The sequence below is a fragment of the Nanorana parkeri genome, unplaced genomic scaffold, assembly GCF_000935625.1.
Source record: "Nanorana parkeri isolate BGI_ZX_2015 unplaced genomic scaffold, ASM93562v1 scaffold89, whole genome shotgun sequence".
NCBI lineage: Eukaryota > Metazoa > Chordata > Amphibia > Anura > Dicroglossidae > Nanorana > Nanorana parkeri.
This window is the reverse complement of record NW_017306357.1, coordinates 1,709,195-1,711,032: the sequence shown is the minus strand read 5'-3', so window position 1 is coordinate 1,711,032 and position 1,838 is coordinate 1,709,195. Positions and strand designations below refer to the sequence as shown.

The 1,838-nt window shown below is 46.5% G+C and overlaps 1 protein-coding gene across 1 annotated transcript in view; it reads left to right on the top strand.

The window, feature by feature from the left end:
• The first annotated feature begins 1,483 nt into the window (after positions 1-1,483).
• Positions 1,484-1,838, top strand: part of TXNDC12 (thioredoxin domain containing 12) — a 16,309-nt gene continuing 15,954 nt past the window's right edge. The window contains exon 1 of the mRNA XM_018552465.1: positions 1,484-1,666. Coding sequence (XP_018407967.1) covers positions 1,564-1,666 — 103 coding nt within the window. The 5' untranslated portion in view covers positions 1,484-1,563. The remainder of the gene's footprint in view (positions 1,667-1,838) is intronic.

Here is a 1,838-nt window from a genome sequence, read left to right as displayed (position 1 = left end):
AGCCCTCGTTCACACCTGAACGTTTTGTAGCGCGTTCTACGCTCGACGAACGCTCTACAAAACGCTCAAAAATATAAATCCCATTGTATTCAATGGTCTCATTCCCACCTTGGCGTATTTCCGCCCGTCCTTAACGCGCTACAAAACGGCCCACGCCTGAAAAGGTACATGTACTACTTTGGGCCGTTTTGTTGCGCGTTTCCATTGGGATACAGCCAAGTAGCCTTCGGAAACGCGCGTTTCCCGTGCGACTTTTTACCGCGAGTCCGAGTTCCCCATGGTCCCTGTGTGTGTTGTAGACATGTAAGCTCCAGAAAACTTCGGTTTGGTTCAGATATTTCCCTATTTTGGGATTTGGATCCGAAATTCCATTTGGTTCAGGTTTCAGATTTGGATGAAATCCGAATTTTCGTTACTTTTGGACGAGTTTATGAATATTCATTATGAATACCACAGAAAACCATATACAGATATTAATACTAAAGCTGAAGCTCCTAGACCCAAATGGCATTCAGGATCCAAATTTCCCAATTGCATTCAAGATCTTCCAAATGCCATTCGGGTCTGGGAGCCATATACATATATTACTAAAGCTGAGGCTCCCCGTATATATTCGATATGGTTCCCATGTTGCCGTAACGAAAATTCATGGTCAGACCCATTTGGATGCATTAAACCAAAAAACACATGTGATTGGCCAGAAAAGTCACATGTCCGATTCGGTTTCGTTTTTGAATGTAATTCGGACAGGATCCGAAATTCGGAAACTGAAATTAAGATTCAGTTTCCTTCGGATGCATTTTGATTCGGAAATTCGGATGTGTCCGCATGTCCACATTTCGGAACATTCGTCTGTATTTTGATTCGGAATGAAACAAATCGCACATGTCTAGTGTATTGTAAAGCAGTCACCGGCCGCTCCCAGCTCGCTCCCGGGATGGACTACAGTCCCAATACAAATTAATAAATTAAACATGAGACTGTTTGGCTTAAATGTGAAGTGCCTGTCTGCAAAAAAAAAGATATCATGGCATTAAAGTGTATATTAATAAGAAAGCTTACTTTTTTTTTTAGTTCTGTATGGAGTGGGGAAAGGTGGTGTGACAGCTATCACTATGCTGTGACAGCTGTGATAAAACTACAAATCCCATCATGCCTCTGCCAGTCATGCTTGTGGATGGCAGAGTCTTGCAATGCCTCATGGGATTTGTAGTTCCACTACAGTTGGAGGGCCAAAGTTGCGTAAGCCTGGGTTAGATACTCAGCAAAGATGTGTCACAGCTGAGGAGATATAACCCGTTCTTGGTCCTGATAATCCTGGTGACAGGAAGTCAGAGGAAATCTTACAGAATTGGGGGTGTTCATTCATTCTTATCACTTCCTCTCCCCCGTGTCCCCACATGCTTCCCCACGTTGTACGAATGTTTATTCCCCGCACAGGTTACATTGTATCATATTGTCTTCCGTTTCCTCCCAGTCAGTGGAAGGGGCCGCCTCCATCACATCACTTCCCCCGGACACCCGGCTCCTTCTAGGCTCAGATCCGGGCTTCTATCCGCTAACATGCCGCTGTCTGAAGGCCGGGGGTCGGCGCTGCTTGTGTCCGGCATCGTCCTTCTGTGTGTCGGGGCAGTGCTGGTGTCTGCTGAGCACGGACTGGGCCGGGGTAATTCACACTGACGGGGGCATAGCACAGTGCGGGGTACATACAAGTACATTGCTGTTCTGCCACTTGTTTCACTTTGTGGTTGGTCACAGTACTGGGGGTCTCGGCTGAGGGCACTCCAGGCCTGGGGGGGGAGGGTTCAACTAAAGGAACTCTAAAAATGAGAAAAGGG